Source organism: Narcine bancroftii, chromosome 1 (genome assembly GCF_036971445.1).
Source record: "Narcine bancroftii isolate sNarBan1 chromosome 1, sNarBan1.hap1, whole genome shotgun sequence".
Lineage (NCBI taxonomy): Eukaryota > Metazoa > Chordata > Chondrichthyes > Torpediniformes > Narcinidae > Narcine > Narcine bancroftii.
Genome location: NC_091469.1, coordinates 391111177 through 391124443, shown reverse-complemented (window position 1 = coordinate 391124443; position 13267 = coordinate 391111177). Strand labels below are relative to the sequence as shown.

The window sequence follows — 13267 nt, the reverse complement described above, 5'->3', positions numbered from 1 at the left end:
TTCCCCAACCCATAATAACGTTGTTTAGATCTATTAATTAAGCGTTCAAACTGGTAAGTTTGCAAAGTATTATAGCATAACTTTAACTTCGTTGATAGGGCTTTTTTTTAATCTTCTGTTATATCTTTCTGAAAATCCTGATTTTCCAACTGTAAACTTTCTGCCATATATTGTTTCTTAACTTTCATAGAATAGCTAATGATCTGTCCCCTCAAATAAGCTTTTAAAGCATCCCACACTACAAAATGACTTTACAGAATTAACATTTTTGGTCAAAACTAAAGAAATATGCTCTTTTACAAAGGTAACAAACTCTAGTTTTTTCAATAACATTGCATTAAACCTCCATCTATACGTCAAACGTACTATCTCCGAACTTTCACAAGAGAAAATTAATAATGAATTATCTGATATAAATGTACTTATATATTCAGTTTGCAGTACCCTACCCTGAAGATGTGCTGATACCAAAAATAAATCAATTCTGGAAAACGAGTCATGCCTTGAAGAATAAAAAGAAAAATCTTTCTCTGTAGGATTAACTTTTCTCCAAATATCTACCAAATTTAAATCTTTCATTAACATACTAAGTTGTATTGCCATCTTTGACTTCCTTATACTCTTCAGATTTCTATCTAATAAAGGATCCAAAACACAATTGAAATCACCACCCACTAAAATATTCTCATTAGCCTGATTTAACAAGAAAAAAGCTTCTGAAATAAACTGCTCATCATCTGTATTGGGTGCATATAAATTAAGCAGTCTCCAAAATTCCAAAAAATTTTTACAATTAACTCAAAACTCTACCAGCATTCCCTTCAGTAGATTTCAATTCAAATGTTAACTTCTTATGAATTAAAATCACTACTTCTTTTACTTTAGAATTAAAAGAAGAATAGAAAACTTGACCAACCCAGTCTCTTTTCAATTTCAAATATTCTTTCTCAGTCAAATGTGTTTCTCAGACAAAAGCAATATCAATTTTCATCTTTTTTTTTTATATACGTCAATAATCTTTCTCTTTATTGGATTATTGAAAACCATAGAACAGTCTTTGGCTTGGCTTCGCAGACGAAGATTTATGGAGGGGGTAAATGTCCACGTCAGCTGCAGGCTCGTTTGTGGCTGACAAGTCCGATGCGGGACAGGCAGACAGTTGCAGGGGAAAATTGGTTGGTTGGGGTTGGGTTTTTCCTCCTTTGTCTTTTGTCAGTGAGGTGGGCTCTGCGGTCTTCTTCAAAGGAGGTTGCTGCCCGCCGAACTGTGAGGTGCCAAGATGCACGGTTTGAGGCGATATCAGCCCACTGGCGGTGGTCAATGTGGCAGGCACCAAGAGATTTCTTTAGGCAGTCCTTGTACCTCTTCTTTGGTACACCTCTGTCACGGTGGCCAGTGGAGAGCTCGCCATATAACACGATCTTGGGAAGGCGATGGTCCTCCATTCTGGAGACGTGACCTACCCAGCGCAGTTGAATCTTCAGCAGCGTGGATTCGATGCTGTCGGCCTCTGCCATCTCGAGTACTTCGATGTTAGGGATGAAGTCGCTCCAATGAATGTTGAGGATGGAGCGGAGACAATGCTGGTGGAAGCGTTCTAGGAGCCGTAGGTGATGCCGGTAGAGGACCCATGATTCGGAGCCAAACAGGAGTGTGGGTATGACAATGGCTCTGTATACGCTTATCTTTGTGAGGTTTTTCAGTTCGTTGTTTTTCCAGACTCTTTTGTGTAGTCTTCCAAAGGCACTACTTGCCTTGGCGAGTCTGTTGTCTATCTCGTTGTCGATCCTTGCATCTGATGAAATGGTGCAGCCGAGATAGGTAAACTGTAGGTTGACCGTTTTGAGTTTTGTGTGCCCGATGGAGATGTGGGGGGGGCTGGTAGTCATGGTGGGGAGCTGGCTGATGGAGGACCTCAGTTTTCTTCAGGCTGACTTCCAGGCCAAACATTTTGGCAGTTTCCGCAAAACAGGACGTCAAGCGCTGAAGAGCTGGCTCTGAATGGGCAACTAAAGCTGCATCGTCTGCAAAGAGTAGTTCACGGACAAGTTGCTCTTGTGTCTTGCTGTGAGCTTGCAGGCGCCTCAGATTGAAGAGACTGCCATCCGTGCGGTACTGGATGTAAACAGCGTCTTCATTGTTGAGGTCTTTCATGGCTTGGTTCAGCATCATGCTGAAGATTGAAAAGAGGGTTGGTGCGAGAACGCAGCCTTGCTTCACACCATAACGACACCGTGAGCAGGAAAGGGCTTTGGCAAATACTAGAGCGCATCGGATGCCCCCCAAAGTTCCTCAACATGGTTATCCAACTGCACGAAAACTAACAAAGTCGGGTCAGATACAGCAATGATTGGATTATTAATCCCTGAACATTAAAAGTTGCGAAGTTCAATCTAGACAGAATTTTAGCTATTAGTAAATACACATACTAAAAAAATTAAACTCTATAAAATAATGCTCCCCTTTGTAATCTTTCAAAAATTAAAAAGGAGGAAAAAAACCCTCTTAAAAAAAATCAAAACAAAAATTTTAAAAACACACGCGAAAGAAAAACCACCCAAAAGCAGTATTACCCTAAAAAACTGGGTGTGGGAAACCCACTGGTGGCAGATGACTAGCAAAGTTTTCAGCGTCACCAACCCCCAGCTGGATACATATTTATTATATAGATAAACACGTTCAAATATAGTCCATATCTTCAACCCAGTAACTCCACACCCAATGATTGCTCTGGATCTTCGATATCAAGAGGATTCTGTATTTCTTCTTTCTTTTGATTTTTTCCATTCTTTCCATTTCCACTGCCATTTCCATTTAATCTCCTTTTAGGAGACAAAGGCGGAGAACAACCATTTCATCTCAATTCCGGCAGAGAGTTCGCAAAAACTGACAGTTTCCATAAAAGACCTTCAAAATTGCAGGGTAACGAAAAGCAAATTTATAACCTTTTCGCCACAGAACATCTTTAGCCGTATTGAATTCTCGCTGTCTATGAATAACTTCATGACTCAAGTAGCATAAAACACTATTGATTTGAACCATTAATGGAGATTGGTTTTATCGTGCTTTTTGTACTGCCATACGCAAAAAGTTTCTCTATCCTGGTATTTTAAACCACGAATCAAAACTGCCCTCGGCGGTTGTCCTGGAAGCAGTTTTCTTCTCAGAGCTCTATGAGCCCCATCTAACTCCAAACCTTCAGCAAAGAACTCTTTACCCAAAACTTCTGGGATCCAGCGTTTAAAGAATTTTATAGGATCAGAGCCTTCTGGAAGACCCACTATCTTCACATTATTTCTCTGACTCTGATTTTCCAAAGAATCAATCTTCTTCAATAAGTCTCTTTTTTAAATTCCCCAATCTACAAAAGATCCTTCCACTTTTTCTATTTTTTCTCTATTACGCTCCACTTGACTTTGACACTCAGAAAAAGCTGTCTCAATTTTCTTAAAATTTTCTTGTACAGTATCATGATTTTATACATCTATTAATGTCACTTTTGACTACATTCATTTCTTGTTTCATATTTGACATTTCTTCACAAAGTATGCATCTTCATTTTCACCTCCATAAATCCTTGATTCATTTGATATTTGTTTTGACATATTATCCATCTGATAGGCAATCCCTTCCAGAACTGTAAATACTGGATCCATTCCAGGTTCCAGTTTCACTTTTTGAGGTTTACCTTCATAGGTTGCTGGCTCCCCCTGCTGGATGTATTCTGCAAAGGTAAGTAGTTCCTCTTCCGTCGGTATAGATGCCTTGACAATGCGGCTGTGGGTCTGGAGACCAGACGCCGACGCCCCGACTTCTTCGGGGTGCCGGCGTTCGAGCTCCCCCACAGCCCACACCTTATCAAGGAGCTCCCGGACCCACAATGCTCCACGCAGGCCGGGCAAAGCCACGGGGCACATCAGAGCATCTTCCGACGCTACTCCACAGGCCACCCGGCAAGATCGCGAGGCCACGGGTCTCTCTGTCAACCGTGTCATCTGCGCTTCACGTGCGCGCGGATCAGCAGCGGCCGAACTCACCAGGGTGCTGGCACCATCTTGCAGGAACAAGGTTGGCGCCGGTGTCAAGATTGGCCGAACTGGGGTCCTCTGGGCCTTAGGAATTGCGGAAATCAACTCTGAGGATTCCGCTGTAAAGGTAGGCCTCAATTCTTCCGTACTTTTAAATAGCAATTTCTTTTGGAGTTCAGCCTTAGATTATTTTTACATTAGTTGCCATAGTAATTTACTATTGTTTAAAAATATTAAAATATTATTTTTAACTAATTTTAAACAACTTAAAGTCAGGCGTTTAATGTTCCAGGTGGGAGAAGGTGGAATACACATCTTGCCTTTACACCATCTTGTCACACCCCTGCTTCGACTGGACTTGAGTAAGAATTGATCCAAAGGTTCTTAACGTATATGGCACAGGGTTAAGGGTGAGAGTAAATTAGGTAAGATCATATTGAAAGGTAGGGCAGACTTGATCGAAAATTCTGCTCCTAATTTCTTCTGCTCTTGTGTCATTTCAGAGCCATAAAATTAGATTTATCGCAGATTTTATGTACATTTGGAGAAAAGAGTTGAGCAAATCTGCTTCCTAGTGGCTATGAATGGAAATTACATCAGTAGCAAGAATATGGAGATAAGCTATAGCAAGAGCAATGACTGTTGTTCTCAACATTCCCATCCCTCCAAACACCTCTTCCCTACTCCCCTTCCACAGGGACCGCTCCCTTGGTGACTCCCTTGTACACATCTTCACATCTCCGTGACTCCCTGGTACACATCTTCCCCTCTTCTCCCCATTCTGCCTTATCCGAGAATCACACTTTTCTGAGAGGCCCATACCAGATGGATTTATGAAGGCATATTCAGAAGCTAAGCAGGCTCAGAACTGGTCAGTACTTGGAGGGAAGACTGCATAAGAACACCAGGTGCTGTAGGTTTCTGTGAGGGACACTAGACAAAGTGGTGACTATCTGCCTTACAGCAGACAAAAGTTAAAGAATTTCATGTATATTACATACAAAATGAAGTATTGGTGTCAGGTCATTCGTGTGAGTGCTACTGGTATCATGTAACCCAGGACTGCCTGTCGGATGATTGGCAACTAAACTGGCTCCACCATTAGGCTGGCCTGGTGTGGAGGGTGACTAGACATCCTGCAGGATGAAAAACAACACCTGTCAAAATGGCAGACAAACCCTCTCGTAGGGTCAACAGCCATCTAGCAAACATGTGTTGTGAATCGTGGAAAGGGCATCCTTTGCACTGAAGCTTGGTCTGGCCATTCACTGCAACAGAACTTTCCCCAGCCGTCTTGGACCTCACCATGCTACTGGATCTGGGAGGGGATGTCGAGAGGGTGGGTCTGGACCTGTGCAACCCCCTACTCACCTAAAATCCATTCACGCACGCGCTACTTCTTTCTGAAGAGTGGGGTATAAACCCCACAAACTGACTGAAAGGAACCATCATCATCCTACAGGATGGAGAGCCAGAAGAAGAAATGTAGTATTACGTGACAATAATGGAACCTTTACCTTTACAAGCACTTTGCTGTTTTTGTGTGTGGAATGTTTTGGAACATGTCCAGAATGCTAGGCTACACAAACAGAATAAGAAAAACTGGGCCAAAATTAAAACAACTAGTTTCGATATGGGTAGAAACCTAACATTGAAGAATTCAATTTTGGATCGAGAAGGCTCAATAGGGCCAGGTGAAGGATGCATTGTTGCTCCTCAAGCTTGCGTTGGGCCTTGCTGTAGCAGTGTGGATGGCCAGACAGTAAGGTCAGACAATTGGAAACTCTGGATGACTCGAGCTGATAGAATTGCAAAGCAATCACCTAATCTCCAGTGTAGAGGAGACCACATTATTAATGTAGAATATAACAAATTAAATTGAAAGTACAAATGAATTAATGCTCCACAGTATGAGTCTTAGCATCACACAAGCTTGTATGATTCACAGAAACTTACCGTAAATATCAATGTTTAATGTGTTTGGTGTAAAATGCGACTCGCCCATTTTTGAGGGGAAAAATTTTACCCGTGTATAATATAACCCCCCTCCCCTCACCTGCCCGAGTCGTGCTGGAGTGACTCACCCCCTCTTCCACCCGAGTTGCACTGCTGTCCCTCCCCCTCTCCCACCCGAGTTGCACTGCCGTCTCTCCCCCCTCCTTCCCCCAACCTAGTGGCGCTGCCGTCTCTCCCCCCCTATCCCGCCCAAGTCGCGCTGCCATCTCTCCCCCCACCCCACCTGAGTCACGCTGCCGTCACTCCCCACTGATTCGCGCTGCCTTATGTCCTCCCTCCTCCCCCCCAAACCTAGTCGCGCTGCCGTCAATGTAGTCAGCTGCTGATAATGAGTGGTTCAAAATGAACCAGCAAACATCATGCTGCCCACAGAGCTTCTAATGGTTGTGTCTTCAAGTTGTATAGAATGTATTACAGCCGACTACATGATTAAACATGGCAGAATTAAAAAAAAAAATTTTACTCCCATGTATAATGCAACCCCCCCCCCACTTTGAGCTCGAATTTCGGTACAAAATCTTTTGCATTATACTCGAATATTTATGGTAATTAATTCTACAGCCCAACAAACTTTGCTGGAGTAACTCAATGGATAAAGCAAGCATCAGTGGTAGAAAATAAAGCATTTGTTTAGATTCCAGCATCTGCAGTCTCGTTTGTATCTCCACTTTAATTCTTTAAGAGTGTGTATGTATAAACTGAAAGCTTCTGAAAATAATATCTGTACAATTTTTATTTTTTTTTTATTATTCGGAATTGCCATTGGCTCAGAATTTATAAACTTTTTCTAACATGAAAACATTGGAGCATTGCAGAAGAAAAAGGCAGATACCCAACTGGAAGTGAGAGTTTGTTGTAGGCATATTCCATGGAATGGTATTCAAAGAAAGCAAGCAACAATGGAGAATCAGAGGAATAAATGAAGGGAACACAAGGGTGGAGAACATTTCCCAACACACTGGAGAAATTTGAAAAGAAGGACAATAATTTAATGGGACACACAAAGTTAGGATGGACACACATGATACCGCACAAAGCACTTAACAAAATGCTCATCAATAATTTTGGAGATTAGATTGGGTCAAGCAGGAAATCAGCCTGTAGGTGGAATCAGATAGAATTAATAATTTAAGAAACATTTAAAATGACACTTAAATAGGCAAGGCATGGAAAGATAGTCATAATGTGGGCAAATGGGAGTCAGTGGTGATGGGAAATGAAAAAGGATGCTATGGATGTGGTCGGCAAGAATGGCCATTTTCTGTGCTAATGTGACGTTTAATGATGTTATTCTTAAAATGCTAGTGGAGGAGGGTCTGATTAGTAGAGAGGGAGCAACAAATAACATTACACCATTCATATTAATAAGATATAGAGTTACCAAGTTCAGTTCAAGGTCAACCAAAATAGCAAAGCAGCCAATAACATGTTTTGCTTAGGCATAAATGCATCTGCATTATCAAAATAATTGCCATTACCTTTTCAATGTGAAATATGTATGTGCCTGATTGATTGATTGTATTGTAACATTTGATTAAACTGGGGATAATTTATGTACATGTCCAACTGAGATGTGGCATTTAGTGCATGAATAGGATTAGACATTAAAGATGGGACACAGGGGTGATTACACAAGTTGTGTAATCTTGCATTAGGTTCGATGAGAAGGTGCAGGAAATGGAGGAATGAAGGAATATGGAAAACCACAGAATCTTCAGATGCTTGCCAATGTACATTTTCCTAAGTTAAGTAATATGGAAAACTGAAAGCCTAGTGACTTGCTTAACATGTCCAACTCATCTCTTGAAACCATCCACATCTTGATCATATTTGAACTTGAAGGTTATCAATTTTTTTTTTTAAATACAAATAAAATAATTAATAGAATTGAGCATTTTTAAAACAAACCTCAATCCAGGCCTTAAAACAGTCATTCATGGACTTGTTTACCTCTGGATACCACAGAAAGTCCTGTATTGAGAAAAAAGCACTAAGATAAAGGGGTTCTGTAATATTTTGGGATAACTAGCAAGATTATAAAAGCTGAAGCAAAAATGTAGCTCAAAAATATTAAACTAAATCAATAATGATAAAATGTGGAAAGCTGAGTTGTATTATATACAAATTCTCCACTTGCACTTTATTCACATGCATTTTAAAGTGCTATCACTAGACACAACAGGAACAGGATATAAATGTTTCTTAGCTCTCCCTGGTTTTAAACAATGACATCATCTATTGTCATCATAATCAAATAATCAGAACAAGAAACAAATCGATCCAATATGTTACCATTTTGGAAATTTAAATTCCTGGGAGTCACTATCTCAGAGGATCTTTCTTGAACCCAACACACTAATGTCAGCGTGAAGAAAGCACTTCTGCACCTCCAATTTTTCAGGAGTTTGTGGATGTTTGGTATGACATCAAAAACCTTGGCAAATTCTATAGATATGTAGTGAAAAGTGCGCTGCGTCACGGCCTGGTATGGGCCACCAATGCCTCTGGGTAGAAAGCCCTGCGAAAGGTAGTGAATGCAACGCGGTACATCACAGGTAAAACTCTACCCATCATCAAGAAAATCTACACGGATGCTGCAGTCCGAAAGCAACAGGAATCATCAAGGATGCGCACCACCCAGGATAAGCTCTATTCTCGCTGCTGCCATCAGGACAGTGGAATAGGTGCTAATAAGACTCATACCACCAGGTTCAGGAACAGCTGCTACCCCTCCACCATCAGAGTCTTCAGAGACTCATTTAAGGACTCTTACTTTGCACATCATTTATTACTGAATATTATTTTTTCTGTAATGCACAGTATGTTTACATTTCTCTCTTTTGTATACCTGTCTGTCTTGAGTACAGTTTTTTTCGTTAAGTAGAAATTCTGCCTGGCACGCAGCAAAAAGTAATCTAGGTTGTATGTGATGTCATGTATGTACTGTGGGAATAAATCTGAACTTTGAACTTCTGTGCAACTGAATAAATAAACATACTAAATATACTCACAGGTATCATGGGAAGTTCAGGGACTTAAATACCAACTTTTTCATTGCAGAACACCCTAAGTTACTTCAAAGAATTATCAACAAGTATGATATTGTCTCACACAAGAGTACAAGACTTTTAAAAAAAAAATCACAACCAGAAACTGGTAAACTCCAAACAGGAATGATGGGCAAGTAAATTTTGGTACTTGTCAGGACAGGTGAAGCAGTTTTGTAGATGCCCTCAAAATTAGAATAAGCAAGATATTCTTTTAACATATTACAATAAGGCCAGAGACAATGTAGGTAAAGATACAAGTGCAACTGCTGTAGGGGGAAGAGTTACAAAGGGAAGATGATACAATTCAGGTGAAAATGGGTAATTACTGATGGTGTTGATGTGTTACCAAAACATTTTATTGTCAAATAGGATTATTCTAAATCCAATTTCCAGACAGATAACAGAGAAAAAGGTGGATTTTCTCATTAAAGAAGTTGGAAAACATGTTACTCAATCTGAAATAGGCAAAGAGTTTAATAATTTGTAATGGTGTTTGGATCAAGAGAGCTCATGGCAAATTAAAACAATGCTGTCAGTGAATATATGTAAAATTCTGCACAAGGAAAGCACGCAGATGAATGATTGAAGATGGCCTGTAACAGTGTCAAGAGAGATAACTTTGAGAAAAGCGGTAGAGAGCTCATTGGCTTCAATGGATTAATAAAAGTACAATTCCATTTTATTTCAAGGTTGAAAGATATTAAGACAGCATTGGGTTGAAAAGAACAATGGTGGATGAATTCGTGATTTTACAAATGATGATTTTGATAGCTTTCTAAATATGTTGGCTGGTGATGAAACCAAGACGCAAGCACAAATTTGGAGGAAAGGGGAAAGGGCTCAATAGGTCAGCAGTTTACTAAGAATAGGGTTAAGACAGCAAGAGATAAATTTTGCAGGCATGTCTATTGGAATTCGTGAACCATAGAAATCTGAGAAAAATCGGTTCAGAGCTTGGAAGGGGTAAGATGTGGGTAGTGTAGTCTTAGCTTATAGCCAGGTGATCAGGAGTAGAAAATACAGAAACAACACCATTAACTTCACAAAAAGACCAACACACTCACCAAATTTCATGTACCACTGAATTAAAATACAAAAGCAAGACTGGGACTTACAACTTTCAATGAACTACTTCTGTCTTCAAAGAATATATTTTCATGCTGTCAAAAGAAAATTTGTAAAGAAAAACAATAATATTTCCATGAAAATTCAACTTTTAACAATCAAACATTTTCAAAATTTTTAAAGCTTCAGATTCCATGGCCTCTCCAGATGCTGTAAAAAGACATGCTCAATTTTCAACTCTCATTCAAAGATATACTTAAAGCTACTGTAATGGGCAAAGATCTGATTTGCACTTAGTAATAACAGTATTGAACTAAAGTTGAAGACTTTTCAAAAATTTTTGAATCTTTTACTTTGAGAAGTGACAAAAGCAGCAGGTTCGGTTGTGGATGGAAATAGTTGGTGAATTCTCGATCTGTTGTATTTAACTTAGCATCACAGTTACATTTTGTGCACATAATCATTCTCTTTTAACATTCCTATAACAATATAAATTCTGTACATCATGCTTCTGAACAAAGTGGCTCTTGATTAATTGAGTAATCATGAAGCAAGCACAGTCATGTAAGAACACAAAAAAATAAGAGGAGTAGGGCCATCTGCCTCCTGGAGCCTGCTCTGTTGTTCAATAAGATCATGTGGACTCAGCTTTACTTACCTGCCTTTTCTTCATAACCTTTAATTTCCCTATTAAGCAAAAATTCATGTAACACACCTACAAAATCCCAGTGTTGGTGTAGAGATAAATATTGATAACAGCATCAGCCCACATGATTTTCTTCCCTAATGCATGTTTCAGGAAGGGACTTAATCCACAAACTATCTGACTTAAATGGACAATGATACTGGTGAGCTGTGCCTAATGTTTTAGTGTACAGAAAAAATGGTAAGCACCCAACAGTCAGATCCTTTAGCCTAATTTTTTCATGTAGATCAAGCTAGCTTCATTTGTGTATGTTCAGCCTGTACCCTTATAAACTTAAGCATGTACCTCTCTAAATATCTTTAGAAAATTACAGCTGACTTCACTTTTACCACTTCCACTGGCAGCTCATTTCATAAATCCACCTTCCTCCTCAAAGATGTTCATCAGGTCTCTATTAAATCCTTTCTCAATCTATGCCTCCCACTTTAAATTTCCCTAACTTGGAAATAAAAATATTTACATTATTTTGTTTCTCATAATTTTATAAACCTTTACATGATCCACCTTAACTTCTGTCACTCCAGAGAGGAAAGTCCAACTGTATCCTACATTTCCTTTATTCAACTAATATCTAGAAAGGTTAGGTTGTCTTATGAAGAAGGAATGGAGAGCTTACTGGACTGAGAGTGGGCTTGAATTGAAACACAAGACCTTGAAGGATTTTCACAGGGTGGATGAGATCAGAATTACTTTTGGCGAGAGAATGCATAACAAGGGATCACGGTTTAAAAATAAGGCCTTGGAGAGACTGGAGGATTAACTAGTTTTGGATTTCCTTCTCTAAAAGTAAATACATTTGACAAAGAGAGAGTGTAGCTAAGATTCACAAGACTGGGATGACAGGTTTGTTAAATGAGCAGTGATTCAGTTGATTGGACCAATATTCACTAGTATAGAAGAATAAAAGGCAATTTGGTTGAATCATGCATAATTCTTACAAGATTCAACAGGATATATATGGGAAGGACATTTCCCCTACCCAAGGTGTCTAGAACTAGAATTCACAAAAGAAGAGGCAGACCATATTTAGATGAGGAGACAATTTTTGAATGTCAAATATCTAGAATTTTATATCTCAGAAACTGGTGGTCAAGTCAGTGATGCAATTCAAAACAGATCAAAGTGTTTCAGAATATCAATGGCATTAAAGGATATAAAGGCAACAAAAATCCATTCAGAACTGATTTTTCTATCTTAATTTGATGAACGGTTGACTTGGAAGGGCGAGGTGGCCTACTCGTGCTCCTAACTCCTGTGAGAGCAAAGGATCCATGAAAGTAGATAAACCAAAAAGTGTCTCTGTGACCTTTCAGAAAGAGTGAACAAAGTGTAATAAAAACAGAAGACCCTTCATCGAAACTAAAAAGGAAAAATCACTGCAGAGAGTTGGGATGGTACAAAAAGAGTATCACAGATAAAGTGAGACTTGGGTAGCCTAGGTGATGAGCTGCTGAAGCAGCCAAGTGGTTGATTTATGAGCAGAAAATACCTTATTGGCTCAGTTTTTCCCACAGGTTTGATCTACATTTCAGATTTATATGCCTGTGTTTTCTCTCTAACTTCATTTATTAACATAACAACTATGCCACCATGGCCTCACCACGGGACGTTCCCTTTGTGCAACTTAAAACTAACTTGCTTCCTATCTTTTGTGTTTCTGATAAAACATTAATCTTCTCTCCACAGATGTTGCCTGACATCCTGAGTACCCTCTGCATTTTTTTTCCAGGTTTCTAGATCTGTACTTTATTTTACAATATTTATTTTTATTCAAGAAATGTCTTCACATTCACAATTTTGAAAGGATAAATGCAAAATTTAAAATAACTAAAAATGAAATTGACAAATTTGTTTTCATAAATATCCAAGGCTCCTTTTCCATTCAACAACCTGAGAAATGGACAACTTGTTGTCATAATGTTTTCAATGCTGAATGACTGGCTTGCTTAATAATAAAACTCCACACTCCAATAGTTTATGTGGAGACATTCCAAATATTTTATGTGAAAGAGATGCTATATTAAAGTAAGGAAAATAATGATAAAGTAATAAGTTGAGGGATCATCCAGAAAGGAAGAAATTTAGGAAAGAAAAATGACAAATATCCTTGATTCAAAATTTCTGAGTTAAAGTTAACACATTCTAACATTGGAAAGGGTGAAGGTGTAAATAGAATTCAGACTTCTTAACACTAAACCAACTTCTGTCCACTGGACATGTGTCTTTTCAATACTCCAAAAGCAACTTAATAAACTGGACCCATTCACAATTGAATGAGATTATAATGATAAAATACTGAAATTACACGATAAATCTATCTCTTTAAACATGGAGTGGTACAACATGGGAACAGGTCCTTCAGCCCACCATGTCTGCATGGGAACAGGTCCTTCAGCCCACCA

At 39.1% G+C, this 13267-nt stretch overlaps 1 protein-coding gene across 4 annotated transcripts in view; it reads right to left on the bottom strand.

Moving 5' to 3' along the window:
* The window catches only part of casd1 (CAS1 domain containing 1), a 96202-nt gene that overhangs the window by 42545 nt on the left and 40390 nt on the right, over positions 1 to 13267 (bottom strand). For all 4 annotated transcript variants that reach the window (XM_069913661.1, XM_069913660.1, XM_069913658.1 and 1 more), the window contains 2 exons: positions 10210 to 10254; positions 7953 to 8015 (listed from right to left, as the gene is read on the bottom strand). In XM_069913661.1, the coding sequence (XP_069769762.1) occupies positions 7953 to 8015; positions 10210 to 10254 (108 nt within the window). The remainder of the gene's footprint in view (positions 1 to 7952; positions 8016 to 10209; positions 10255 to 13267) is intronic.